This window comes from Mustela nivalis (genome assembly GCF_964662115.1).
Source record: "Mustela nivalis genome assembly, chromosome: X".
Lineage (NCBI taxonomy): Eukaryota > Metazoa > Chordata > Mammalia > Carnivora > Mustelidae > Mustela > Mustela nivalis.
Window position 1 is genome coordinate 118,933,043 of NC_139040.1, and position 27,437 is coordinate 118,960,479.

The 27,437-nt window shown below is 45.2% G+C and overlaps 2 protein-coding genes across 14 annotated transcripts in view; both read left to right on the top strand.

The window, feature by feature from the left end:
• Positions 1 to 21,888, top strand: part of ADGRG2 (adhesion G protein-coupled receptor G2) — a 35,706-nt gene extending 13,818 nt beyond the window's left edge. For both annotated transcript variants that reach the window (XM_082718374.1, XM_082718375.1), the window contains 13 exons: positions 1,309 to 1,480; positions 1,664 to 1,820; positions 2,695 to 2,838; positions 3,836 to 3,958; positions 4,608 to 4,653; positions 4,774 to 4,877; positions 6,424 to 6,545; positions 8,127 to 8,395; positions 11,029 to 11,128; positions 11,674 to 11,957; positions 14,384 to 14,485; positions 16,078 to 16,230; positions 20,139 to 21,888. In XM_082718374.1, coding sequence (XP_082574500.1) covers positions 1,309 to 1,480; positions 1,664 to 1,820; positions 2,695 to 2,838; positions 3,836 to 3,958; positions 4,608 to 4,653; positions 4,774 to 4,877; positions 6,424 to 6,545; positions 8,127 to 8,395; positions 11,029 to 11,128; positions 11,674 to 11,957; positions 14,384 to 14,485; positions 16,078 to 16,230; positions 20,139 to 20,323 — 1,961 coding nt within the window. In that variant the 3' untranslated portion in view covers positions 20,324 to 21,888. The remainder of the gene's footprint in view (positions 1 to 1,308; positions 1,481 to 1,663; positions 1,821 to 2,694; positions 2,839 to 3,835; positions 3,959 to 4,607; positions 4,654 to 4,773; positions 4,878 to 6,423; positions 6,546 to 8,126; positions 8,396 to 11,028; positions 11,129 to 11,673; positions 11,958 to 14,383; positions 14,486 to 16,077; positions 16,231 to 20,138) is intronic.
• A 4,475-nt stretch (positions 21,889 to 26,363) lies between these two features.
• The window catches only part of PHKA2 (phosphorylase kinase regulatory subunit alpha 2), a 73,501-nt gene continuing 72,427 nt past the window's right edge, over positions 26,364 to 27,437 (top strand). For 2 of the 12 annotated variants that reach the window (XM_082718367.1, XM_082718363.1), the window contains exons 1-2: positions 26,364 to 26,571; positions 27,013 to 27,226. In XM_082718367.1, coding sequence (XP_082574493.1) covers positions 27,149 to 27,226 — 78 coding nt within the window. In that variant the 5' untranslated portion in view covers positions 26,364 to 26,571; positions 27,013 to 27,148. Of the gene's footprint in view, positions 26,572 to 26,607; positions 27,227 to 27,437 lie in introns of those variants that run through there. The other 10 variants (XM_082718364.1, XM_082718365.1, XM_082718359.1 and 7 more) reach the window with 8 other exon arrangements.

Sequence of the window (27,437 nt, forward strand, 5' to 3'; positions counted from 1 at the left end):
ACAAGCAGGGGTAATGGGAGAGAGAGAGAAGCAGGCTTCCCACTGAGCAGGGAGCCTGATGCGGGGCTCAATCCCAGGACCCTGGAATCCTGATCTGAGCCGAAGACAGATGCTTAACCAATTGAGCCACCCAGTCACCCCTCTTCTATTTTTTTAAAGATTTTATTTTTACATAATGTCTACATCCAATGTGGGGTTTTAACTCGTGACCCTGAGATCAAGACTCACATGCTTTTTAATTTTTTTTTAATTTAATTTAATTTTAAGATTTTATTTATTTATTTGACACAGAGAGAGAGAGAGGAGATCACAAGCAGGCAGAGAGGCAGCCAGAGAGAGAGGGGGAAGCAGGCTCCCCACTGAGCAGAGAGCCCGATGCAGGGCTCAATCTCAGGACCCTGAGATCATGACCTAAGCTGAAGGCAGCTAAGCTGAAGGCAGCCCCTCGCATGCTTTTTTAGACTGAGCCACCCGGTGCCTCAGTTGGGTTTTTTTAAGTATAATTTACATACAATAAAATTCATCCAGATCTGTGGATAGATGAAATTTTTATAGTTCCACGAGGTTGGATTAAACACCCAGACCCGCTCAACCACCATCATGATACGTAACATTTCACCACCCCCAAAGTTCCTTCATGTTCCTTTGTAGTCAACTCCTATCCACTACCCCCAGCCCCTGGCCACCACTGACTGATCTGTTTTATTTTCCTATACTTTTGATTTTTCTAAAATGTCTTATAAACAGAATCATACAACATGCAGCCTTTTGGGTCTGGCTGCTTTCAGTTGACATATTGGAGAATTGGAGATCTGTCTACATTGTTGCAATTATCAGTTTTAATTACTGAATAATAGTCCATTGTACGGAGGGATCACGGTTTGTTTATCCTTTCTTTCTTTTTTTTTTTTTTTAAAGATTTTATTTATTTATTTGACATTCAGAGATCACAAGTAGCAGAGAGGCAGGCAGAGAGAGAGGAGGAAGCAGGCTACCTGCTGAGCAGAGAGTCCGATGTGGGGCTCGATCCCAGGACGCTGGGATCATGACCTGAGCCGAAGGCAGAGGTTTTAACCCACTGAGCCACCCAGGCGCCCCTATCCATTCTTCAGTTAGTAGACACTTGGGTTGTTTCCAGCTTGGGGGGGTATAATGAAAAGCCTCTATAAACATTCACAAACAAGTCTTCTTGAGACATGTTTTTCTTTCCCTGGGGCAAATACCTAGGAGTCGTGGAGTCTGTTGTCTTTCTTTATTAGCGATTTTTCCAGTACATGTTCATAAAATGATTTGGCTTCTCTGTCGCAGAAACGGTTTATACCAGCAGCATCAGTGTTTCTGATCTTGAGAGTCAAGTGTCCCAGATGGAAAAGACTCTGTCCTTGGGTAGCTTGGAGCCTAACCTCGCAGGAGAAATGATAAACCATGTCAGCAAACTCCTTCATTCCCCACCTGCCTTGCTGGCTCCTCTGGCCCAGAGGTAGGTATTAGCAAACTGATGTGCTCAGGAGAGGGGACCCTCTAACGACAGTGATACTTCTTATCAGGATTAATTACAGCTAAGAAAAGATTCATAATGTTTTGTTACATTGCTACTGCATATTCTGCTTCCAGCGGGGAAGACAAAGTGGGAGTGTTGAATCTGAACCACTTGTCTTTACAGATTGCTAAAAATAGTGGATGACATTGGCTTACAGCTGAATTTTTCCACCAAGACCATAACTCTCACCTCCCCTTCCTTGGCTCTGGCTGTAATCAGAGTGAATGCTAGTAATTTCGACACAACTACCTTCGCTGCCCAAGACCCTGCAAATCTTCAGGTACATCCTAATCCTTTGTGAAAAAACCCTTTTCTTGTCTATGATTGTAACCTCCATGTACTTCGTGCTGGAGGCAATTACTGCTTCTAGTCAGGGGTGATACTCAAAATACTTAACATCTAGAACAGTGCGGCACCGCAGAATCAGAAACAGGACATTGGTCTTGGCTGAAGCAGGATCTGAGAGGTCCTTGGGCCCAGTGTTAACCTTCTGGCACCTAGACTATGGAAGTTTTGCAGGGAGGTGGGGGGCTCAGGTGGGGAGAAGTGTCCAGTAGAGGGTACTGGGCAGTTGCAAGAGAGCAGGGACTTACCGACCCATTTCAGTATTTTAACAAGCATTTGGACTGCACTGGTGTCAGTAGCAGAGCTGAGTATCAGTCCTGCTTCTAGCATTTTCTATCCACCTATTAGAGGGATTGGGGCTGGAAATGCCCAAGTCAGACCAAGTCTTGCCCTTTTTGCCTTTTAACTTAATTTGTATAGTTCTCCCTTTTCAAGTTTAGTGCATGTGGTTCTACAAAGACTTTGCCCTAACAGGCGGCCAGTTGATGTGTGTCTGCAGTTACGGTTTTCAGCACCTGCCCTCCACCCCAGCCCCAGGTTTGTTGAGCTATAATTGACACAGAACATCCTACACTTTCCGATGGTTTCCATATATCTTTAAAATGTTCCCTTTCCTGCTTTGAGGACTTGTCTCTCTATTATACATCCTCTCCAGTTTCATAGCAATCAGAGAGACGATAACTGATTTGACAGAGGTTACCACAAATAAATGCCTTTACAGGATCCTCCTCCTTAATTAGTCCTTACGTTTTCCATCTATTCATTATACTAGCCCCAGGCATTTTTATTATCTCTTACTTGATTTTCAGGTTTCTCTGGAAACCCGGCCTCCTGAGAACAGTATTGGTGTTATTACACTGCCATCATCACTGATGAGTAATTTACCAGCTAATGATGTGGAGCTCGCTTCCAGGATTCAGTTTAACTTCTTTGAAACACCTGCCCTGTTTCAGGTAAGGTTAATGCTAACTGCTTTGGGTTTAGGTTTTATTTTGGAGGGGGGCAGTTTCGTTTCTTTTCATTCTCCATGAAAGCGGCAATTTATTTTGATTTATTTATCTCAGAGGATTATTTGTTTATTTGAGAGAGAGAGAGAGAGCGCGCGCGCGTAATGGGCAGGGGGCCAAGGGGGAAGGAGAGAAAAACTCTCCGCAGACTCCCCGCTGAGCACAGAGTCCAACACAGGGCTCCATCTCCTGACTCTGAGATCATGACTTGACCGGAAACCAGGAGTCAGATGCTTAACCACTTGCCATCACCCAAGTGCCCTTCCAGTTTGTTTTTAAACAGAACCTAAGGATAAATAAGGATAACTAATGTTAGCCTGCTACTGTGCACTCAGAAATGTTAACTTTTTTTTTTTTTTTAAAGATTTTATTTATTTATTTGACAGACAGAGACCACAAGTAGGCAGAGAGGCAGGCAGAGATAAAGAGGAGGAAGCAAGCTCCCTGCTGAGCAGAGAGTCCATGCGGGGCTCAATCCCAGGACCCTGAGATCATGACCTGAGTGGAAGGCAGAGGCTTAACCCACTGAGCCACCCAGGCCCCCCGGAAATGTTAACTTTAATCCTCCCAACGACCCTGTGAGAGAGGAAGTATTCAACCACTATGCCAACTTTGCAGATAAGGGCAAGGAAGTGCAGAGAGCTTAACTTGCTTGAGAACACACAGTTTAAGCAGCTTCATGTTCGATTCTCTTGACAGTTCCTGAGGGTCCTCTTCTGTCGGTCTGTGAAATTTCCGTCAGTAGCTAGAGCACGGTATGGCGGAGCAGGCTCTGTTTCCAATCGTGGGCCCACCAAGGAGTAAAGGGACTTTCCCAGGGGTTACTCCCTGACCCTCAATTTCAATTTCTCACCTGAATTATAAAATCAACCGTGTGAACTTACTGTTCTTCAGGGTCCCTTCCTGCTCTAAAAGCCATCTTGTTGATTCTTTGGTGTGCTAGGACCCTGCCCTGGAGAACCTCTCTCTGATCAGCTACGTCATATCGTCCAGCGTGGCAAACCTGACGGTCAAGAACTTGGCAAGAAACGTGACGGTCACCTTAAAGCACATCACCCCAAGCCAGGTGTGGGAGGCCCATCTGGTCTCTCCTTGGACCAGATGCGCTTGCGCAAACCACATCTGTCAGACTTGGCTTGAAAGAAGGAGATGGAGTGGAATCTCACACTCGGTTAAGGGCAGCGTGTGAGGCTAGGATCATAGGGTCGCTCTGCTGGGTTTTAGCCTGCCTAATAACTGATCACCTCATTCCCAAGAAGGTGCAGCACAAAAGCCAGCTACTGTCTAGTTTAGTGCATTAAGATCTGCGGCTACAGGTCTGATTCTCACCCCCAAGGGGAAAACATCTCTCACTTCCGTTCAGATTGAACAGTATCTGTGACCATACTACTCAAAGTCTGGTCTGCAGGCCTGTACCTTCACCATCAGCTGGGCACTTGTGAGAAATGCCCACTTTGAGGCCCCACGCTGATCCCTGGAATTAGAACGTGCATTTCAGCAAGGCCTCAAGGTGGTTCCTGTGCACAACGGCTGAGTTTAAGGAGTGCTGACCTATGAGGGATGCACTTGCTGCTAGGGACTAGAATACAATAAGAATTCTCCCAGTATCAAGAATGAGATTCTGCAATTTGAAAATTTCATACTGTTTTTCCAATTGCTTTTCAGTTTTTTCAGTTCCATGAATTGATTATTTGTTACTTATCTTTCCATGGCAGGATGACTTAACCGTGAGATGTGTATTTTGGGACTTGGGCAGAAATGGTAGGTACCAGTCGTACCTTTTTCAGTCTCGAGTGGGCGGGGGTGGAGAAGAGGAAGAAGGGGCAATCATTGAGACCATGGCCTCGCTGACGGGACAGATACTCTTCCCAATACCACCAGGTGGCCGAGGAGGCTGGTCGTCGGATGGCTGCTCTGTGAAAGACAGGAAGCAGAACGAGACCGTCTGTACGTGCAGCCACCTTACAAGCTTTGGCGTCCTACTGGTAATGACCCATGCTACATGGCTTTTGACTCTGGGTCTGCAGGGCAGCCAGGCGTCCCGACATGATGTCTAATGTGATGGATGAATTTGATCAGCAGATAGGATATTGTAGCAAACTTACAAAACAATGAAATTACTCCTCCAATGAGCAAATGCACTTGAAAGATAGTAACTTGGGGTGCTGGGATGGCTCAGTCAGTTTAGTGTCTGCTCTCAGGTCAGGTCATGATTCCAGGGTCCTGGGATCAAGCCTCGGGCGTGTCAGCCTCCCTGCTCAGCGGGGAGCCTGCCTCTCCCTCTGTGGCTCCCCCTGCTTGTGCTCTCTTTCTCTCTGTCTCTCTCTCAAGTAAATAAAATCTTTAAGAAAAGAAAAAGAAAGATAGTATTTGACAGTGGAATGTTTGTTTTCCCCCCAGTCTATTTTTACACATAAATTTTCCTCTTTTAAATAACAGCGCCTAGGGGATTCAGATTAAAATGGGTAAGAAAAATTGTTTAGTTTGCATTGCCCTTTAAACCCTCCTTTTTTTTTTTTTTTTTAAAGATTTTATTTATTTATTTGAGAGAGAGAGAGAGAGCTGGAGCGGGCAGGAGAGGGAGAAGCAGGCTCCCTGCCCAGCAGGGAGCCCGACACAGGACTGGATCTAAGACCCTGAGATCATGACCAGAGCCAGGCAGACGTTTCACCAACTGAGCCACCCAGGCACCGCAGTTTAAATTTTTCATAAAGGGCGTCTGGGTGGCTCAGTCATGCCTTTGGCTCTGGTCATGATCCCAGGGTCCTGGGATTGAGCCCCGCATCCGGCTCCCTGTTTGGCAAGAAGCCTGCTTCTCCCTCTCCCTCTCCCCCTCCCCCTGCTTATGTTCCCTTGCTTGCTGTGTCTCCGTCAAATAAACAAAATCTTTAAAAACATTGCTTTTTTCATAAAATGCTCTGTCCTCAGTTTTCTTATGTAATCTCTCCAACAGTCCTACGAGACAGGCGGAATGGGGTGTTGTTACTGTTATAGGAAGCTGGAATTAAGACTTTGGATGGCCAGTGTCCTAGTAATAGAACTAAGAAGTGTAAGAGTCTGAAGCCAAATTCAGGTCATTAGGCTCCTAGCCCAGTGCTTTCCCAGTGCATCGTAATGCAGCCGCCTCACTGACCGGACGGATTCTCTTCCCAACACTGACAGCTGGCCAAGGAGGCTGGTCAGGTGGCTGCTCTGGGAAAGTGGAATGAAACCGGCTGTACCTCTCACGTACATGGGCTGTGGAGTCCACCAGACCAGAATTTGGGGCCCGGCTCCTCCATTTCATACTTGGGTGCCCTTGGGCAAATTATTGACCCTCTCTGGGCCTCGGTTTCACTATTTTTATGTGATGATAATAATTGGGTCTACCTTGTAGGTTTGTTGACTAAGCTATGGATGGGCACTTCGAACACTCTAATAATAAGAATATTATTATTACTGGTTATTATTGGTTTATAATAATAAATGTAAACCATGGCTCTTTAATGTATTGAAAATATTTGGTCTTGAAAGCAGTGTTTTATTTTGCAGGATCTATCTCGGACATCCTTGCCACCTTCTCAGATGATGGCTCTGACGTTTATCACCTATATTGGTTGTGGGCTTTCATCAATTTTTCTGTCAGTTACTCTGGTAACCTACTTAGCCTTTGAGTGAGTATCCACACAAGACACTTGGGGTGTAGGATGCAGTACCCATCTCCACTGCCAAAATGTATTATGTGTGCTCCTTGGCTTACCTTATCCTATATACCATCCAGTGGTGCCACCTGTATGCGAAACTTCGTGGGACTTTTTGGTTAAAATGCTTACTTCCTTCTACTAGTTTGTACACTTAGTGAAGGCAGAGATTGTGTCTTTTTTTTTTTTTAATTAGCAATAATCGCGCCTCGGATAAACTTCATTGGCTACGATACTGCCACTGTGCAAAGCTTTTTTTTTAAAAAAGATTTTATTTATTTATTTGACAGAGAGACCACAAGTAGGCAGAGAGGCAGGCAGAGAGAGGAAGGGAAGCAGGCTCCCTGCTGAGCAGAGAGCCCGATGCGGGGCTTGATCCCAGGACCCAGGGATCATGACCTGAGCCGAAGGCAGAGGCTTTAACCCACTGAGCCACCCAGGTGCCCCAGAGGTTGTGTCTTAATCATCTTTTTACCCTAGAATGATGCCTGCTGCCTAGCCGACATCAGGTGTAAAATGAAAGATGGAGGCAGACCTTGAAACTCAAGAGCTTCTCATCTGATGATAGACCATAGCTTTGCCTACAGCATAAGAGCTCTCAAGTTACTGAGTTTCTAAGTCATACTGAGTAAACAAAAGATTAAAAACAGTAGCAGGTATGAGGATGAAGAAGAATAAGAGGCATAAGACCTCCCTGAAAAAGATCGATATTTCATGAGTGCAGTTTTGTAAGTCCAACCAGAATGCATTACAAATAATGGCATCTTCTTCTTGGCTTACATGAAGGTTCCCTTTGGTCATTTTGGAATGTGGGGGGGTGGGGGGGCGGATTCCAACAAATTCTGTTGGGAAAAAACGAAAATAGGCACTTTCAATACATTAACTAAATTAAAGAGTATGTAAGTTCTGGGGTTTGGATTTTGGACACTGCTTAGGAAATGTAGAAATTGACTTGCAGTGCCAAACTGAGGGTTAATAGGATTAATGAGACTAAATGACCATCAGGCCAGCCATGACTCAGAATGATTTTACCAGGTCCAATTTCTCACACATAGACATGCACATGTCATCAGTTCGTTCTGATTTCCTCTGCCTCTTTCATTTAGCTATAGTTTAAACTCTTCTTTCCATGATCTCATTTTAACTAATAGCATAATAGGGGATCTCGTTCGGTTTTGAAGATCTGAATGTAGGAGAAGCAACAGCAGTGCTTTTCAAAGTCATTTGGGGAGAAATGAGGGTGGGCACTCGATCGATTCCACTACAAATTACTTAAAAGGATGGGTCAGCCGTCAGCACGTGAAAGGTTCTCCGGAACTGTGAATAGAGATTTTCCATATTGTTAGGACAGCAGATACTCTGTTTCGGGTTTTCCTTTGTTGCTCTTTGGGTTGCTGAGTTTTAATGCCTGCCCCCAGCCCCACCGGGACACACACAGGGAAGAAATTGAGGCATACAGACCTTGACCAAAGAACACAAATACATTTCTTAGATATGCTCACATAAGGCTTGTCAGATTGCGGTGCTAATTCTTTTCTTGTCCTCTCCTTTTAGGAAGCTTCGGAGGGATTATCCTTCCAAAATCCTCATCCAGCTGTGTGCGGCTCTGCTCCTACTGAACCTGGTGTTCCTCTTGGACTCGTGGATAGCTCTGTACGACATGCGAGGCCTCTGCATCTCCGTGGCTGTATTTCTGCACTATTTTCTGTTGGTCTCATTCACCTGGATGGGCCTGGAAGCATTCCACATGTATCTGGCCCTTGTGAAAGTGTTTAATACTTACATCCGGAAATACATCCTCAAATTCTGCATTGTTGGTTGGGGTATGTATAATTTGGCTTGCACATTGCCTGGGCTTTCTCCAAAGCTCTTGCTGTGCTATTCTGGTTTTTCATCAGGTAGAGACAATAGTAAAGCAGGTCCTACTTAGCAGGTTTCTTAAACAGCTGCATTGTCCTTAAATGGTGCCCTGCCCAAAGGGCAATCTTGTCCAGTCTCTCTCTCTTTTTTCTTTTTCAGGATTTGTCTATTTGTTTTAGAGGGGCGGGCAGAGGGAGAGGGAGAGAGAACCTTGAGCAGACTCTGTGCTGAGTGCAGAGCCCAGTGTGGGTCTCGATGTCATAACCCTGACAGGTAATCTAACCTGTGCTTGAACACTTCTGTTATTAGGGAGCTCATTATCTTTGTTAAAAAAAGAAAAAATTCAACTGGCTAAATTTTACAGATCTTATTAGCTCTATTCAGGGAATTCATGAATCAATAGCATCCAGTTTAGCAGACAGAAAGGAGCTGTACAGGGGCGCCTGGGTGGCTCAGTGGGTTAAAGCCTCTGCCTTCGGCTCAGGCCATGATCCTGGGATCAAGCCCTGCATGGGGGAGGGGTGTCTCTGCTCAGAAGGGAGCCTGCTTCCTCCTCTCTCTTTGCATGACTCTGCCTATTTGTGATCTCTGTCAAAAAAATAAAATAAATAAATAAAATCTTAAAAAAAAAAGGAGTTGTACAAAAGGAAAGATGTTGACAGGCAAAAGGAAACAGGAATAACCAAGTTATGCTAGGCAAAAAAGCAAGTTTGTTATGGCCAGGTTCCTTTCCTTTAGGGGATGACAGAAGTGTCCATCAGGCAGATTACCTAACTAGCGCTAATAATGTGATTCCCGGTTTAAGATTCCATTTCTGGGAGAGCTGAAATTGTAATGAAGTCAAGTCTCAGTTTCATGACCTCGGGCTTGCCATAAGTGACTCAATTCTAGGTCTGTTGTCTGGTTTTTAATACCTTACGAAGCAGCCAATAACCATTTTCTAAAGCCCTACAGCTCTGATTTCCCATTAAGTTCACTTGGCTCTCCGGCGGCACTCATCCAGTGGTCTTATTTTTGCTTTGTGAGGCAAAAAAATAATAAGCTGATTCCTCTCTGCCAAAGAGCCCTTTCGATAATCTACAAGTAGTATAGAACACTGTGAAAAATGCCCTGTTTTTCCATGTATTTTCATATAAGTAACCCCATGAAAGACAAGCCTGTGAAGTTACCACAAGGCAGTTTATTGCTAACACCAGGTAAGGAAACCAGCTTAAAGCGATGACGTGGTTTACCCAATTCACATAGTTTGAGAGCAGCCCTGCTGGGCTTTCTGATTTCTCATGTGTGTCCTTTCCACTGGATTAGAGCCGCCATCCCTCCCTGTCTTCTTTCTCAGGCTAAATATTCCTTCAGCTGTTCTCTACACAGCAGTACCGCAGACCCTTTACCACTCTTGTCACCCACCTGTCATTATATCTCTGTCAAGAATAACAGAACATCTTTCCAGAGAGATGAGTTGCTTCTTCCTAGAAAAATCAAGCACCGCTTCTGACATTGGGCATGGATTCAGTCTTTGTGGAATATCAAACGGCCACATTCTCGGTCCTGGACAAGTTCCACGATCCCAGGATTTTCTTTTTAGCAAAGTGTTTCACTTAGGAAGTCATCGTATATTAGTGTCTCTGCAAGGTACAAGTACAAAAGAATTCAATGAAATATTATGTTACACTGTACCAGGTGCCCCAACTTATGAGGAAGAATTGTTTTTTTATTTACCAGACACTTGAGATTGGATGTCAGGCTGGTCTTTATGCCCAGAGTGTGAGCTGTCTGCATGGAGTCGGCTGAGGGGTGATGGGATGGGGGGTGAAAGGGATTCCTTCCCAACCCAATGCCATTTTAAACTGGGAAGAGCCTTCTCATTGTGCTGCTGCTTTGTGGAAGCACCAGTAAGCCCTTGAAAGAGCCAGTATGGCGGCAGTCAGCACCCCCAGATCAACCGGGTCTGCTCCCCAGTCCATCAGTGGGTTCCAGATAATCAGTGAAGGATTTGGGGTTCATAATGGAAGATTTGCCAGGAGTGGCTGATAACCCTACTCTGTTGTTTACATTTTCGAGTCTTTTACTTTGCTGGCCATCTGAGCCTCAAAATTACATTCCAGGTGTGTGTAAGTTAAGGGTAACTCGAGCTACTGTAGCCAACCAAAAACAACAACAACAAAAAACCTCAGAAGAAGATAATTTCTCACACACAGTCCAGTTAGCAGGACCAGAGAGATCTGTGGTCTCGAGGTTATTCAGGATCCACGGTATTGGAAACTCTCCCTCAGGACAGGGCTTCCAAAGTTGCCATGAATTTGAGAGAAGAAAGAGTGGAGGATCTCCTATAGGAAGTTTCTGTGGGACAAGCATAGAGGTAGAGCAGAGCACTTTTGTCAATATCTCATTGGCCATAACCTGGTAACGTGGCCACATACACCGAGCTGCAAAGCAGGCTGGGAGAGGTCCAGCCGCGTGCCAAGGAGAAGGAGAAGCAGGGTTTGCTGAACAGCTCACCAGTCTGCTACCTGAAGAAAATAGAACGTGCTCTCCAGTCTTTCTTTTCAACACCTTGGTTACTAGAACTCCGTGTGATTGATGTTTTCCCATCCCCCAGGGGTACCAGCTGTGGTCGTGACCATCGTCTTGGCTATATCCCCAAGTAACTATGGCCTCGGATCCTATGGGAAATTCCCCAATGGCTCACCTGATGACTTGTGAGTACAAAGCCCCTGAGGGAATGTTAAGGGAACTGGAAAACAGAATTCTCCAAGAAAGTAGAGTATGTAATCGGCGTATCGACTCCGACTCTCATCCTAATAAAATCCAGTCTTCTCAGTTATGTGTGTAATGAGATAAGCTAGTCAGAAATGCCACGCTCCTACTTAAGTATAAAAAAAACGAATTGGAAGTATTTTGAAAATACTTTTCTAAGCCTCTGATAAAAAGGAAATACTAGCTACCAGTAAAGACTCATGGATAGAGTTGCTAAGATTTAAAGGGGATAAAATCCTGAATGTTTCCAAAGAATAGGTTTTAAATACTTCTAATCACCAAGCGTCCTAAAATAAACTCCTCGTGTTTTGTTTTTTTTTTCCTTTGAGCTTTAAGTGGTTGTTGGAGGGCAGGCGGTTTTATCTTTTTTTTTTCTCTTATACTTTTAGGAGATGTCTCAGTAAAACGATAAAGATTCATTGTATCATTTTGAACCATATTTCAGCACTGTAATATGTTCCCCATTGTTTTTCCCCCCAAATTCCAGTTGCTGGATCAACAGCAGTGCTGTATTCTATATTACAGTTGTGGGATATTTCTGTGTGATATTTTTGCTGAACGTCAGCATGTTCATCGTGGTCCTGGTTCAGCTCTGTCGAATTAAAAAGAAGAAACAACTGGGAGCCCAGCGGAAAACCAGTATTCAAGACCTCCGGAGCGTTGCCGGCCTTACGTTTTTACTGGGCATTACTTGGGGTTTTGCCTTCTTCGCCTGGGGACCAGTTAACGTCACTTTCATGTATCTCTTCGCCATCTTTAACACCTTACAAGGTGAGCTCTACAGCGCCAGCCGGGCATGAATGATCCCAGTCGAGCTGAAAATGTCTAAGAGTTAGAGTATCTTGGAAGTGGCTCATTTCGGAGCTTAAGACTTGTTTAAAACAGATTCATCTCCGGAAAAGGGGGCTTGGAGATCCTTGGAAGAAACGGGTACTTTTTTCCTCCTCCTCCATAACCACAAATGTCCCAGTGACTTCTGGCTGCGCCTGCCTTCTAGATCTGTTTGATGTGAAGACAATGAGAAACCTGAAGTCAAAAGATAGAGCCAAGTGGCCACAGCCAGGCCCAGTGACTCTTATTAACTGTATAAAAGACTTGTCAGCTCTAATTAATTTTCAATGGAGGTATTTGGGCATTAAATGCTAAGCAGGCTAATAGGTTTACATAACAATAACGATAATTCATGTCCCTTGGTTTCCTTTTTTTTTTTTTTTTTAAGATTTTTATTTATTTATTTGACAGAGAGAGATCACAAGTAGGCAGAGAGGCAGGCAGAGAGAGGGGAGGAAGCAGGCTCCCTGCTGAGCAGAGAGCCCGATGCGGGGACCCGAGATCATAAGCCGAAGGCAGCAGCTTATCCCACTGAGCCACCCAGGCGCCTGCCCTTGGTTTCCTTTTATTCCAAATCTGCTGGGATGCCTTTCCATTCATCCTGGTCTCCCAGTTTCATCTTTTCCTTCCTGTTGTTCTTAGCTCCCACAGGGTCCTCCCCGCCCACCCAGCAGTTCTTTCTGGCAGTAGATGGTTTTGCCGGTTTTCAAAGAAATCCCAAGCTGAGATTGAATTCAAATGCCTCATTTGGAGGAAGCCACTTAATATACTTGTTGGTTACATGGTTTGTTAGATTTTTTTAAAAAAAGATTTTGTGTATTTAGAGATTTATTTATTATTTGAGAGAGAGAGAGAGAGAGAGAGGAGGGGCTGAGGATCAAGATCAAGATCCCAGGCGCCCCTGTTAATTTTTTTTTTTTTTTTTAATTTGACAGAGATCACAAGCAGGCAGAGAGGCAGGCAGAGAGAGAGGAGGAAGCAGGCTCCCCGCTGAGCAGAGAGCCCGATGTGGGACTCGATCCCAGGACCCCGAGATCATGACCCGAGCCGAAGGCAGCGGCTTAACCCACTGAGACACCCAGGCGCCCCAGCCCCTGTTAATTTTAACTCACAATGTATCAGTTCCTGAACTAGTATATCCAGGTGTTCTACATAGTATTAAACAATAGTATATCCAGGTGTTCTACTACATAGTATTAAACAGGAAAGTTTTATGTGCCATAATGGCGTGCTAAAAGAAAAAAAGAAATATGCCCAAATCACACTAATCACAAGCACAAAAGCAAGGTACCTATCCTCATATTTGTTGCGGAAACCGATCCTGCTTCTCGCTCTTCATTTCCCCCAGAATGTCTTCTCATTTGAATAGGAATAAATGAAAGGAATGTGTCCCTTCATTTACAAAAGGGAACTGAAGCCTAATTCACTGGGCTTTGGGGTTTAGGAAAGCGGAGTGTAGGTTCTGAGTTGGGACTTAGGTAGGCCCATCTGGATCGCTCTCTTACCTGCCATTTTTCCTCTTCTGCAGCCAACGGGCTGCCCAAGGGTGGCCGATAAACAGGGGTGAGCGGTAGTCAAGATGGCAGGTTCCAGGATGGGCACGTGTAGTGTACTGGAAGGAAACCTGACCCTTAAAAGGAAGATTTTACAAGATCGATTGGGGTTTCAGGAGAGGGAGAGTTCAGAAGTCGCCCCTTCATTCGGTAAATATTTATGGGCAAAAGCCTTGAGACGTGGTAGTAGCTTGGTTAGGAGGAGGCAGAACCCGAGTCCTTCTTCACGTCTGTAGTGTTGCTCTCTTTGTGGCCAGGACACCAGTGGAAAATTTCCTTGAACAGATTAGAGGGAGCCTGGAAGGCAGACAAGGACATCACTGTGGGGCACTGGGCTTGGGAGGAAGAGGGAAGGGCCCAGGCAAAGGACTCTGCTGAGGGCCGGAGAAGAGGGACTGGGGCTTTGAGACCAAGGAGGATGTGGCACTTGACAGGGCATGAAGACGGAACATAAATATGGAAGCGTGAGAAGGAGGAGCCTAGGTCTGAGCTGGCATCCTGAGGGGAGTGGAGGACTTGTACTTGGAAAGATTGAGAATGCCAAGGATAGGATATGAGAGGAGAGACCGTTGAATTTTGGAAACAGGGAGTTACCGTTCCTCTCATAAGTTTTTATCTTACAAAGAGAGTCTCTTCAGGGTGCCTTCCAATAGCAGACTTTCTAAACGCTTTGGACTTTTTTTTTTTTTTTTTTCCAATTTGCAAAATTTCACTTTGCCTATGGCTGCCAAAGATTTTATCTTTGTGCAAAGGAAGCTCAGGTCTCAGTCTGGGATTACATTACAGGTTGGTTTGTTTATTTCTCCTCCATAGGATTTTTCATATTCATCTTTTACTGCGTAGCAAAAGAGAACGTCAGAAAGCAATGGAGGCGGTATCTTTGTTGTGGAAAGTTACGGCTGGCTGAAAATTCTGGTAAAGATTGACCTTTTTCTCCTCTTAAATCTTGAGGAAAAGACATAAGTTAAGATCTAAAGCAATCCATGCCAGAGGGCTGTCGGATCAGGAAATCAATGAACGGATTCCAATTGTGAACATTAGGGGAAAAAGCTGTGGTGAATTAAAAAGTAATTGCTTATAATCTGGGAATTTTGTGAACAGTAGGATTAACGGCTCATTGGTTCTTAAATGAAACAAGAGGTCAATTTTTCCTTTTGAGCTCAGGTTTTCCGTTTGTCCGAAGTCATTTGTCCTATTTCCCTTTAGAACTTGGTAAGCATTGGCTCAACCTGGGGGGGTGTGGGGAGTGGGTGAAACAGGTGATGAGGACTCTGTAGAGCATGTGTTCGGGATGAGCTCTCAGCACGTGTGGAAGGGCTAAGTCACTATGGCGTACCCCTGAAACTAATAGTGCACTATATGTCAACGAACTGGACTTAAAAGCATTAAAAGAATTCTATAATTCTTTAATAGAGCATATTAGTTTCTTATTTGAAAAGACCAAAAAAAAAAACACCTTTGGCTCAAATGTTTTTTTCTACAGGTCCTGGTTGTCTGTTGCTTAATTTGTTAGTGGGCCAGACGTCGTGTAGGAGTTTTAGCATACCTTGGTTATTTTGAAGTTATTTTCAGGCGTGCCCTGTGTTGCAGAGCAAATGGCTCCTTTTCAAGAAGATAAGAAAACTGAAGTACTGTTTGAAAATATAAATTCCTTTTAAATGAATGCCACCTTTACCGTACAGCAGAGGCCTGTTGGCAGTAGATTTGCCCTCAGAAAATGGCAGTGCATATAGTCTGGTCCTGTTAAGTCATATAAGAGCCACCCATCGCCACAACACAGTTCTTGTGTTCCTTTTTTAAAGATTTTATTTATTCCTTTGAGAGAGAGAGTCAGAGCACACACGCAGGGCGAGCTGTACAGGGAGAGGGAGAAGCAGACTCCCCACTGAGCAGGGAGCCTGATGCAGGGCTCCATCCCAGAACCCCGGGATCATGACCCAAGCTGAAGGCAGATGCTTAACCCCCTGAGCCAGGCAGGCAGGAGCCCCATCTTGTGTTCTTCTTCTTCTTTTTTTTAAAGATTTTATTTATTTATTTGATAGACAGAGATCACAAGTAGGCAGAGAGGCAGGCAGAGAGAGATGGGGAAGCAGGCTCCCCGCTGAGCAGAGAGCCTGATGCCGGGGCTGGATCCCAGGATCCTAGGATCATGATCTGAGCCGAAGGCAGAGGCTTTAACCCACTGAGCCACCCAGGCACCCCTAATCTTGTGTTCTTCTTAAGACCATCCTCAGCTCTGGGGCAGTGCCTAATTCAGCGGCTATCTATAGACACAATCAAATCAGCGTGGCCTGAATATAGGCTACTTTTAACTAGGTGGTCCTTTAGAGGACAATAAGGTAAATAGTCTGACATGCACACACATTTGATCACACAATTAGTGTGTGACTCCTTTGTAAGAAGAGGCAGTGAGATCGGTTGCGAGAACGAGTTCCACTGTGATCTGTCTCTTGCATTTGAGCTTCAACATTCCGCCCTATTTCTCTGAAATGCTTATTCTGCTGTAGACTGGAGTAAAACTGCTACTAATGGTTTAAAGAAGCAGACTGTAAACCAAGGAGTGTCCAGCTCTTCAAATTCCTTACAGTCAAACAGTAACTCCACGCACTCCACCACGCTGCTGGTGAATACCGATTGCTCGGGCCTTGCGAGCGGGAACGGTACGTATCCCTCAACGTAGTACTTCTCAAACCAGTGTTTGTTTTATTAAAGTAGTTTTCTCCTTTCGTGGCATTTTTGCTAAGCAGAGAGAAAAAGTACCTATAACGAGTGGATCGAAATGCGGCTCCCTTACGGAACAGAAAGTTTACTAACTCAGATGTATTCAGTTGAGAGCAAATACCGGAAAAGCAGTTTTTTTTAAGGTTTAGTTTTTCATGATGGGACTTCATGATGACCTAAAATGTTTCACCTTGCAAACCCTAATTTAAGGGCTGCCCAGAAACCTCAGTGCTGTGCTCCTGCTGTATAAGCTGTACTGAAAATAGTTAAGACCATATTGATTTTTTTAAAAAAGATTTTCTTTATTTATTTGACAGAGAGATATCACAAGTAGGCAGAGAGGCAGGCAGAGAGAGAGAAGGGAGGAAGCAGGCTCCCGGCTGAGCAGAGAGCCTGATATGGGACTCGATCCCAGGACCCTGAGATCATGACCCGAGACGAAGGCAGTGGCTTAACCCACTGAGCCACCCAGGTGCCCAAGACCATATTGATTTTTTTTTTTTTAAGATTTTTTATTTATTTATTTGACAGAGAGAGAGATCACAAGTAGGCAGAGAGGCAGGCAGAGAGAGAGAGAGAGGAGGAAGCAGGCTTCCTGCTGAGCAGAGCGCCCGACGCCGGACTCGATCCCAGGACCCTGAGATCACCTAGGCGCCCCATATTGATTTTTATAGTACATCTGTAATCATACATATTTTCAATACTTTTAAACCTTCCTATTTTTTGCTTGTTGTGTTTGTCCATTCTTCTCCACAGCATGGCTGCCTGGTGGCAGTGCCCAGATCCCTATTAATGTATCAAACACTGCCAGGATGAATTGAGGCCAGTTCCAGGGACCATGTGTGTCACCAGTATATGAATAGGTTTTTGCTGCAACGCCTCCTTATACTAATTCTGACATTTCTAGCTGAAACTTCCATTATATTTTCTTTCTTTCATACACTGGGGCTGTCCATTACTCATAAAGGCTTATGTACTTCATTCGTCTTTGGCTTCTTAATACATCTTTAGCATTTTCATAAAAACATCTATTTCTGCTCATATACTGTCGCCTTCCCTGGAGAATTTGCCTTTATTCATTGTGTTAGGATATTAATTATTTAATCAATTTAATTTAATATAATTATTTTAATTATATTCTAATCTCCTAAAGATGGGAGGCCCTGCTGGTTTATAGAGAATTTTAAAAGTACAATAGGATCCCTCTAAGTCGAGGTTTCTCAACCTTGGCACAGATGACATTTGGAGCTAGGTAACTGTTTGGTTTTGGGAGGAGGGAAGCCTGTCCCATGCGGTTGGGGGTTGGGGGGATGTTTAGCAACATCCCTGGTTTCCACCCACCAGATACCAGGCATACCTGCCCCCTCACCTCCAGCTGTGACAACCAAAAATGTCTTCAGACATTGCGAAATGTCCCCTGAGGGGTAAAATCACCCACCTCCCCTTCACTGAGAACCATTATTGTAGAAGATGGAAAACACCTACCATTTGGCCTTAGCTCCTTACTGCAGTTGTCAGGGTAAGAGCTCTGAGTTCTAGGACAAATGGCTCCATGGGGAATGACTAAGTAAAGAGAGCAGAGGCAGTAGTGATTAAGACTGGCTGGTAAGTTAGCATGAAAAAGCAAGTTCAAAGCCGAGAACTCAGAGGTGTGAGGTAAGCCATCCTGAATCCTCGCAACTACAACATTTTGGAAAGCCTGTTGGCTTGGACAGAAGTGTTTGGTGCTCTTAAAGCCAGAGTTTTCCATATTCTAGAAACAACTCACCGATGAAGCCTCACTTGCCTAGCCTGTGTTGCCATATTTCGGGCAGTCAGATTTGATAGAAGCAATACATTTTTGTGCAGCTGTTTGACACGGCTGATTTGACACAGCTGTTTTTGGTGGCCGACAGTGAGGGTGGGGGTAGATTTTTCGCCACCGGAACGGCCGAGTTTTTAATACCATGTAGCAAGCTCATCAGATGGGCATCCCTGACTCCTCGGGCTGCACACCAGGATCTGCGGTGGATGAGGGATAGGATGGGCCACTCCAAAAAAGAAGGTGGAAGCTTAATGGTTTATTTCACCAGGTCAGATCGTCCCTGCAGGAATATGTCCTCAAACCAAAATGCCTAAAGCAGGACAGCTGGCCTCAGATGGTCACACGCCCTATTTGGGCTGTGTTGACCATATCCATCACCTAGTTTGTGCGAATGTCACCTATGTGATTTTTTTTTTTAAGATTTTATTTATTTATTTGACAGACTGAGATCACAAGCAGGCAGACAGGCAGGCAGAGAGAGGGAGAGGAGGAAGCAGGCTCCCTGCAGAGCAGAGAGCCCGATGCGGGACTCGATCCCAGGACCCTGAGATCATGACCTGAGCCGAAGGCAGCGGCTCAACCCACTGAGCCACCCAGGCGCCCCGTCACCTATCTGATTTTGCGTGAGCGGCTATCTCATTCTGCACTGCGGGGTGGGGAGGCGTCCACAAGCTCACATTTTGAAAGAAACGTGTTGACTCCATCAGTTCTGAGCCACACAAAACCTTGTACAAAACACTTGATTCCTGAAACCTTAGTTTCATTGTCTGTGGAATGGGGATAATAAAAGCACCCAGTGCGCAATGTCATGAGATAATACTTACACGGTTCTCAACACTGTTAGTCATGATTGTGATGATTATAGCATGAACTAAAAAATGGGCTTCTTATTCAGCTTTCTGTTTTTAAGATTTATTTACTTATTTTAGAGAGAGGGAGATCGTACAAGTGGAAGGGACAGAGCCAGAGGGAGAAAGAATCTCAAGTAGATTGCACTGAGCATAGAGTCTGACACGGGACTCGATCTCAGAACCCTGAGATCACAGCCTGAGCCGAAACCATGAGTCAGTCACTCAACTGACTACACCTCCCAGGCGTCCCGGTATTTGGTTTTCTACGTAGTCTTCTAGTAGGATAATGTTCAGGAGGATAGTGCCAAGTAGCCGGAGGGTCTTAGCAGCTATGGTTTCGCGCTTCCTGCACACACAGAGTTAAGAGCCTGCTTGCAATGTGGGAGGCCCAGGTCAAAACTACGATGTCTCCAGGATGTCCAGCTGCACCCTGGCTTGGACTCTGAGGTTGTAATAAATTGGTCATTTCCTCGTGGGAATCAGGCCTGACCTGATTTAGTCAGAGGGGCTGATTTAGTCTACCAGAGCTAGTTTTGTCTTGCCCATGACTATTTTTGCTCTCAGTCTCTGGTACAAAGTTTTATTTTATAGAAATATATTTTTTTAAGATTTTATTTATTTATTTGAGAGAGAGAGAGAGACAGAGAGACAGAGAGAGCATGAGCGAGGAGAAGGTAAGAGGGAGAAGCAGACTCCCCGTGGAGCTGGGAGCCCTAGGCAGGACTTGATCCTGGGACCCCAGGATTCTGACCTGAGCTGAAGGCAGTTGCTTAACCAGCTGAGCCACCCAGGCACCCTATTTTATAGGAATCTTAAGGAACCAAGAACTTCATAAGGGGACATATGGGATCTCTGTTAACCTTAATCTTTTGGGGGAGACCAGAATATTACATTAGGTCATGCAGTTCAGAAGCTACTACTTCTTATGATTAACCAGAGTTAGGAAATTGGCCTTTTACAATCAAATATATTATTTTCCTTCATATTTGACCATTTCATTAAAAAAAAAATTGCCATAGAGAACAGGTTTCTAACACATTCTCTAGTTTCTATACAACATAATATTATATATTTAAAAAAGAAAACACGTACTACATGTGCCTACTTCAGAGCAAAGGGATTTAACTGTGTTTATTTTTTAATTGCTTTTTGTGGATACTTTGTGACACTAGATTTGTTTTTCCTTCTATAGGGAATGCTTCAACGGAGAAGAATGGTGTTTCTTTCAGTGTTCAGAATGGAGATGTGTGCCTTCATGATTTCACTGGAAAACAGCACATGTTTACTGAGAAAGAAGATGTGTGCAACGGTAAAAGCCGTATCGCTCTCAGAAGGACTTCAAAGCGGGGAAGTTTACACTTTATTGAGCAAATGTGATTCCTTTTTCTAAAAACAAAGCATGATGCTTGACAGTGTGAAAATGTCCAATTTTACCTTTTACACAATGTGAGATGTGTGAAAATCAACTAATTTTATACTCAGCAACCTCTGGAGGAACATATGCTAATTGAGGGCAATGGTTATTGGAAGAGGAAACCCAAGACATTATCCATGGTTTTTAGACATTTGCCATCTGGTTTTTAACCTTCATTTTAAAAGAAGGTTGGGTTTAAACAATACAGTAAGAATAAGACTCGTTTAAAATCAAAGTAGTTCATTTCTAGCCGTATTCTAAAGAGGCCGAGTCATCTATGATAAGGTCCGATAAAGCAACTGTTGACTTCAGCCTGTTGGTGAGTTCAGTTGTGCATGCCTTTGTTGTAAATAAGCTAAATTCTAGTGACCCCCATGTCAAATATCTTCTACATTTCTTGTATTTATTTTCTACTGTGTAAATTAATTTCTTTGTAGAATCGTGGTTGTGTTATTGTGTCTAATGTGATAATTCAGAAAATCCTTGCTGGGTCAGTGAATTCTAAAGCTCCTTTTGGAGATTATATGGGATGTGAAATACGGAAGCTTCACTGAAATCAAGAAATAATGGTGCCAGCCCGACTGGAAAAAATGACAGTGCCACAATTAGCTCATTAGTGCCTTTGAGCAAGTTGGAAAAATGTGCCCCCACTCCCCGGGCAGACACAGCCCCGAGTGCTCATGGTTTGGCAGACAAAGTGGGGAGGCATATTTTAGCCCCACGTATCCTCTTGGGTGCACCCTTGTGTAGGGCACCAAGTGTACAACAAACGTGGCAGCCAATCCCAGTGCCCATCTCCTGACCTCATTCCTAGTCAGCAGATTATGGAACCTGCACCAAGATGTTTCACCTAGTATCTTGGCCACAGAGAGGGATGGAACCGTGATCTAGACCATCTGTCAGGAAAATTGTGAATGTGGAGGAGATCCGTACACCGCCACTTCTCACATCCCCAGAGCCTTTCAGACAAGGGGAGGAGAGTAGGATTGATTCCCTTTTAAAGGAGAGGTAGATGAAGAAAAAAAAATCCTATTGCTGTTCTTTAAAAGGCAACTGTATAGTACTTTAGTTGTCATGACTGGTACTTTCTGGGCCAGCCAGACTTACGATTATTTTTTAAAAGGTATCAAGTCTTGAAGAATGTATAGTGACAAGGGGGAGCAGCTGTTGGGAGCGTGAACTATCCTGCAATGCTATTGTTTCCGTATGTATCAAACCCTGATTGCTCTTAGTTACAGAGGGTTTATCGTGCTTCCTGGCTATAGCGGCCTGAGCTACGCCTCAGGTGTGTCCTGATGAGGAACCTTGCAAAACCCTGTAGTTAGGTCTTTCACTACGGTTCCCTCGCATATATTTCAAGGGAAGGTCGTAGCCCCAGCTAACCATAGTAATAATGTAATACACCTCTGTGAGTGCTGATTTGCCTTTGCGATATTTCTTCTCTGATTTATTTAATTGTCTTGTATTTATGTCAGAATCGACAAAAATGTTAAGATCGCCAAAATAAATTTGTAGTTCAGTCCTTCGAGTTTGAAAGCTTTCACTGAGAGAAGGCGACTGTGATCTCCTTCCCCGGCAGCGTGGCGTGTGAGTGGCCTGACATGGAGGAATGCGACGGGAACATCTTCTGGCAAACAGCAGACACACAGTGACTGTGAGGCTAGAGCAAGGTTCCTCCCCATGAGATCAGTTTCTGAGGTCTCTTTTTCATTTTTCCCGTACAGTCTTTCAAGCCTCCCTTTTTAACACGTTACCATCGGCCTTTGCAACCCCGGATTTGGATCCCTTTCCTCCATGTCTCCGCATCCTCAGCATTGAGCAGTAGGATTTCGAGAAGGAGAAGACAGGATTTGGGGCTTCTGGGGGACCTGATGAGTATGGGGGAGCCACAGCTGGGGGAAGCTGGCCTTGATTCCGTAAGAGGTCTTTGAGCAGTCGCTCCTGTGATGCTCCACTGCCTCAAAGATGTTGAAGATTAAATTGTTGAGGAAGGCGGTGAGATACCTGAGATTTGGGTGTGAGATCTCAGAGACAGAATCTCCAGGAGAGGATGTAATCTGAGTGTACACCAGAGGATGCCCAGTGGCCCGTGTTCTTTAGATTCTGTCCGTGCCCCCTCATTTTCCCTCTTATGTTTTGTGTTTGAGCTGTGGTCCTTAAGCCAAATTCTCTTTTTTTTTTCCTTCACATGGATAAGGGGCAGGATAGAGAGAATGTTCCTGAGAAACAACCTTCTTTGAGTTTAAAATTGGTCTCACAATCTGAGACTCCAATGAAGGAGACAGAAGTGCTAGTATGAGGAGGCAAGGCACGTCACAGCAGTGACCAGTATTTGAAGAAGAATTTCCTCAGAACATTCGAGAAGTTTTTCCCCCAAACACACTGCAATCATTAATCCCACAGAGTAGCTCTTAACTTTAGGGAGCAGCATCAGGACTAGTCTCAGCAAGAATGGTGAAATGGCTTCCTTTGGGATACTGGGTTGTATCTAATGTGGTCATCTAGAAAGGAGGTTAGTTTGAAGGCCATTTTGACAAAGGGCTACTTTATTTAATGAACAGTTTTCTGAATGGACTAGTGTGTTAACATTTTTTTTCTCCATAACGGCATTTTAGGGACTATTCAGTTTTGTCTGTGCCTCAGTTTCAACTGATGTGGTTGGAGTCTGAAGGACAGGAAAAAGGAAACACTGGGTGGACATAAAAACATAATCTTGAATGAGCAGAATTCTTGTCAGTAGATTCTTTTTTTCTTTATTCTAGGTACAGCATCAAAATGTTGGGGCAGACAAAAATTGAGTACATTCTTCCAGAATATATTCTTTTAAATATGTCTGTATATTCTTCACTGAGAAGAAATATTACACTCCTTGGTGTTTCTACTCTTTACCTATTAGTCTCAAACTAGCTACAGGAATCTGGAATAGAGACAAATCGTACATTCTTTTTTTTTTTTTTTTTTTTAAAGATTTTATTTATTTATTTATTTGACATAGAGAGATCACAAGTAGGCAGAGAGACAGGCAGAGAGAGAGAGAGGAGGAAGCAGGCTCCCCGCTGAGCAGAGAGCCCGATGCTGGACTCGATCCCAGGACCCTGAGATCATGACCTGAGCCGAAGGCAGCGGCTTAACCCACTGAGCCACCCAGGCACCCCAAATCGTACATTCTTTAAAATACTACAATAAAGATGATTGCCAGTCAAAAAAGATTTGTCATAGAAATAACGAAATTCAGTACATTGGCTCTTTTCAGAAAATTCATTCAGAATGGACCCTCTCCTTTGTGTCAAAGATGGGGTGCTCTTCCTTAGGGTAAAAAATTTGAGCCTTCCAGAAGAAACCCTGGATAGTTTCTACCTTGGTCTGCTGACATGGGGCTCTCTGGGAACTTCATAGACCTGAACCGCAATGGCAGGACAATGAGGCAGACCCGCTGGATGAGGTCAGAGAAGTCCTGTGTGGACCCTAGAGTCCACTTTTGGGCTTTCATGTCTACAAAGATCATGAATCCACTTCAGAAAGAAGAACTTACCCCATCATGTTCCATACCTGATTCTTGACGAATATTTGAGAAATGACTTGGAGACAGGTTTCTGTCTATTGGATCACAGCCAGAGAAAGGGTTCATGGATATAGAAACCAAGAGATGGAAATTTTGCATCTTACGGACATAGGGATACTAAGATAGGAGACTGTTGTTATAGCTTATATGTTATGCTTATATGTTATGCTTATAGCTCAGCATAAGCTGACCATAAGGTCCAAATATGCATGGAAATTTTAAAAGCTAAAAGCTAAAAAGGAATAGCTTTCCTTGTTGGTTTTATCCTTGAATTTCAAGCTTATAGAAAATGTAGCTGATATGATAATATTCATTAAACCATAGACCAAAGCTTAAGAATGTAGGCTAGGTATTCATCAAAAGGGGCATATGCGTGCATAGAAGAATTTACTAAGAATGGGATAAATGGAAAATGTTTCTATACTGGATGGAAATGACAGGTAATGAGCAAAGGTTATCCGTCATTTCCCCCTATGGCTGCAAAATGGACTCTTGAAGAAGTACTCCGTGTGAACAAAAATAGTAATGAAGAAATAATTCCATTCCAGCTTTTCGATGCACAATATATGAATTCTAGTAAGAGTATATACTCCGAGTCCAAAAGAGATTCAATGGTGATAACTTAATGTTTAATGTTATTTACCCCTAGACTGTTACAAATTCTGCATGGAGGCACATCACATAGATTGCTGAATAATTTAAGAGTCAATAATAAGAAAAAAGTATGTGACATGATGTGGGTTTGGGTGCTATAGTTGAGTGACAGATTTATGATATGGAATTTCTAAAGTGAATTCAGTTAAGGGAACCCAGTTAGCAGGACTGATTTTCTTTCATTCATTCAACACTGAGTTACAACTACATGCTCAACACTGCTTCAGACATGGCAGGAGATTTCAAAGCCTTTTTTTTTTTTTAATTAATTAATTTATTTGAGAGAGCACAAGCAGGCAGAGGGAGAGGGAGAAGCAGGCTCCCCTCCAAGCAGAGGGCCCCACATGGGGCTGATCCCAGGACCTTGGGATCATAACCTGAGCCAAAGGCAGATGCTTAACCAACTGAGCTACCCAGGCGCCCCAAGACTTTTAAGATTTTTATTTATGGTTGGGTGCAGGAGGGGGAGTCCTAAACAGACTTCATGCTGAGCTCCGAGCCCTAGGGGGTGGTGGGGGGAGGGCCCTGGATCTTACCACCCTGAGATAACCACTGGAGTGAAAACCAAGCCTCACCCCTAAACCAAGCTACCCAGACACCCCTCAAAAGGCTGTTTGAATGAGTATCTTAGAATCCAGTTACAAAAGCATGCCTCATCTGAAAACAAAAATAACACATGGAAATATAGTCAAATGACAGATGAAAATAGCTATGATTTATGAAATACTTTTCTATGAGCTAGGCATGGTGCTCAGTGCTTTACATTCATCCCCTTGATGTTAGCCGCCTTTGGAAGTAGGTGGTATTATCCCCATTTTACAGATGAGAACCTGAATTTCAAACTGCTGCAGTGGCAATGCTGAAGCTCACACTTGTCAATGGCAGAACCGGAATTTGAATTTAATTTGCACTGACTCCGAAACCTAAGTTCTTACAAAGAAATTAGATGGCAATTCAGAGAATAGGGAGGGCTTCTAGGAGGGGGGAATTGAGTTGACACTTAAAGGATAGGCTTCAGGGGTGCCTGGGCCGCTCAGGCGGTTAAGCGGCTGCCTTCAGCTCAGGTCACGGTCACAGGATTCCTGGATGGAGCTCCCGCAAGGGGCTCCCTGCTTAGCGAGTCTGCTTCTCACTCTTACTCTGCCTTTTCCCCTGGATCATTCTGTCAAATAAATAAATAAATAAATAAAATCTTAAAAAAAAAAAAAAATGGGTTTCAGGTAGGCGACGAAGAGGAGTGGCCTACTTGGTCAAGCTTACAGTAAATGCATGGAGAGTAGAAAAGGGCTTCTGAAAATTACATTAGCCAAGCTGTCCAGTGGAACAGATTTTGCTGGAAAATGAACACTGGGTCAAAGATTGAACTGTACGTAATCAGCCGCTGCGAAAATGCCAATTTCACGTTGTAGGCTTGTAGGAGGTGGACTACAGGCCTGACTTGCAGAACCGAGATCAGGGGCAGTGCCTACAGGAAGCGAAAGGGGGAAGGGGGTGTGCCCCCTTTCATTCCCTGAGAGGCCACACTACTCGGCTATCGCTCAGTGGTGGAGACTGCGGTGGAGACGCAGCCAGATAGATAATTATGATCCAGCCCAGGTGGCCGCGGTCGGCGGGCCTACTTCTCCGGCCTCCCGTTAGGTTGGCTGCCCATTCCCCCGGCCTCCTGGCAACTCGGGGAGGAGCCCTGGAACCCGTCTTTCATCTCCCTGATGCCGCGGGGGCGGGACTGGAAGGCGGGGTCGTCGATGCGGCTGTGAGCTCATCCCAGGACGGGGCGGGGCCACAAGCGACCGTATTAGGGGCGTTCTGCGCCTCCGGCGAAGCGTCCCCCTTACCTTGTTCCTCAAGCCCCGCTCCGCGGGTTCCGCTCCGCGGCAGGGCGGAGCCGGAGGCGGGCCCAGAGGTGGGGCCTGGGGCGGGCCCAGGGCGTCCAGGTGGTCACCGCGGAAGGGCCTGTTTCCCTAGCTTCCCCTGGGGTCGACGGCTGGCGGGGAGGTAAGGGGCTCAGGGAGGCAATTTGATTCCCGCCCGGAACGTAGTAGTACGGAACTCCTGTGGGCCACCCCCTTTCCTTTCCGCCTTGAGCCGCGACTCGGAGGGTTGGGTTCCGCGGCGGGGGCGGGGCCGGGGGCGGGGCGGAAAGTGGGCTGCGGCCGGCGGGTGGGCTCCTCGCGGCGGCCGGCCCCGGGACTCCTCCAGACCGCTCGAAGACGTAAAAGGCCCGCCGGGGTCCTCGTTGTTTCACGTCCAGAACCCAGTTCCTCGCGTCTTCCGCGGGCCTGTCCGGGACCAGCGGGTGTGGAGAGTGCGGCCGGCCTGGTCCGGGGAGGGCCCGCCTTAGCGCCAGCCCTCATCACCGCCCCCGCGTTTTGCAGAGGAGTGAAACTCTGGTTGGCTTGCTTTCCAATCATACTTTGGCTCTTTCATTTTAAAAAGTCTCGAGCGCCCACAGCCGGGCACTGTCCCGAGAACTAACCCAGGCTGTAGTGTTTGGGAAGCAGGCCCGCTCGGCGGCCACAGTTTCGGGCGTCCCACCTCTGCACGGCCGGTCCGGCCCGGGCAGCACGCGGAGATGAGGAGCAGGAGCAATTCCGGGGTCCGCTTGGATGGCTACGCGCGGCTGGTCCAGCAAACCATCCTGTGCTACCAGGTAAGGAAGGACCACCCGAGCAGCCCTCTCGTGGCACTCGTTCCCCTACCCAACCCCCTCCCGGTCCTGAGACTTCGCATTTAGGAGGTTTTCTTTTTTAAATCCGGTGCTTGCCGGCCAGTGACTACCCCCACCCCCACCCCCATTCCACCCCATTCTCTTTCAGGGGACCGAAGGGCTGTGCGACCGCTCTTAACACAATTCTCTGACC